The 1,072-nt window shown below is 51.1% G+C and overlaps 2 protein-coding genes across 2 annotated transcripts in view; both read right to left on the bottom strand.

Moving 5' to 3' along the window:
• LOC106338596 overlaps positions 1-258 on the bottom strand; it is a 1,965-nt gene extending 1,707 nt beyond the window's left edge. The window contains exon 1 of the mRNA XM_013777537.1: positions 7-258. Coding sequence (XP_013632991.1) covers positions 7-258 — 252 coding nt within the window. The remainder of the gene's footprint in view (positions 1-6) is intronic.
• Positions 259-505: 247 nt separating this feature from the next.
• Positions 506-988, bottom strand: LOC106338595. Its single transcript, XM_013777536.1, has one exon. It carries the CDS (start codon positions 986-988, stop codon positions 506-508), a length of 483 nt encoding a protein of 160 aa, XP_013632990.1.
• Between the last annotated feature and the right edge of the window lie 84 nt (positions 989-1,072).

The raw sequence follows: 1,072 nt of genomic DNA, 5'->3' as shown, positions 1-1,072 counted from the left end.
GACTACCGGATTTGCCAACCATTCGGGGTAGCGGACCTCAGCGATCGAACCTGCGCCGAGTAGCTTGTCAACTTCTTCGTTTACGGCCTTCGACCTGTCAGGGCCGAGCTTACGTCGCTTCTGGCGGATAGGTTTGAATGTCGGGTCGACGTTTAGCTCATGAGTCGTTATAGTCGGATCAATACCTTTCATGTCTGCCATAGACCAAGCGAATGTAGACACGTTCTTCCTGAGGAAGTTCAGAATTGACTGCTGCATTTCCTCAGAAAGGTATGCACCAACCCTTACGGTTCGACTTTGATCGGCGTCGTCAATAGGTAACTCGAGAATCTCGCTTTCCTGGGAACGGACTTTTGAGGTTGGGGGAGACACAGAATTAACGGGTAGAGATGACCGTTGGAGTTTGACTGGGGCGACTAGGAGATCCCTAGCGGCCTTTTGATCCCCTCGTAGCGCTTTTATCCTTCTATTTTATCCTTCCGTCCGTGCCAGGGAACATGACGCACTAGTGGTAGGTGGAAGGAACGGCTTGCATCGAGTGTAGCCAAGGGGTGCCGAGTATAGCGTGATAAGGAGCTTTTGTGCTTACAACGGCAAACTTAACCGTTCGAGTAACGCCACACGCGCGTACCGGGAGGCGGATCGTTCCCAAGATAGTTTCAGAGGATCCATTGAATCCGGTTAATGTCCTTGAAGACGCTTTTATGTCGTCAAGATCAACTCCCATCTTCTGTAGAGTTCCTCGGAAGATGAGGTTGACGGAACTTCCGGTGTCAATGAGGATCTTGGTGACATCATACTCTCCAATTCCAAGGACGACGAGAAGATGATCATTATGCGGAGCGTGAACTCCTTCAGCGTCGTCCGGTGAGAAGGTTATCGGAAGATCACTTGTCCGTTTAGTCGGCCACTTCTGGGTTGTCGCGACCTGTCGACGATAGTCTTTTACAGAACGGACAGTGTCTCCGCTAGGAGGGGAGCCTCCCATGATGACATTCAACGACTGTCCCTTTTGTACTCGCTTAGAGTCTAGCAAGGTGCGGAGGTCTGTGGATATGTTGGTGTCATGCGC

Source organism: Brassica oleracea, chromosome C4, assembly GCF_000695525.1.
Source record: "Brassica oleracea var. oleracea cultivar TO1000 chromosome C4, BOL, whole genome shotgun sequence".
In the NCBI taxonomy this organism is placed as follows: Eukaryota; Viridiplantae; Streptophyta; class Magnoliopsida; order Brassicales; family Brassicaceae; genus Brassica; species Brassica oleracea.
This window is presented reverse-complemented; position numbering and strand designations above follow the sequence as displayed.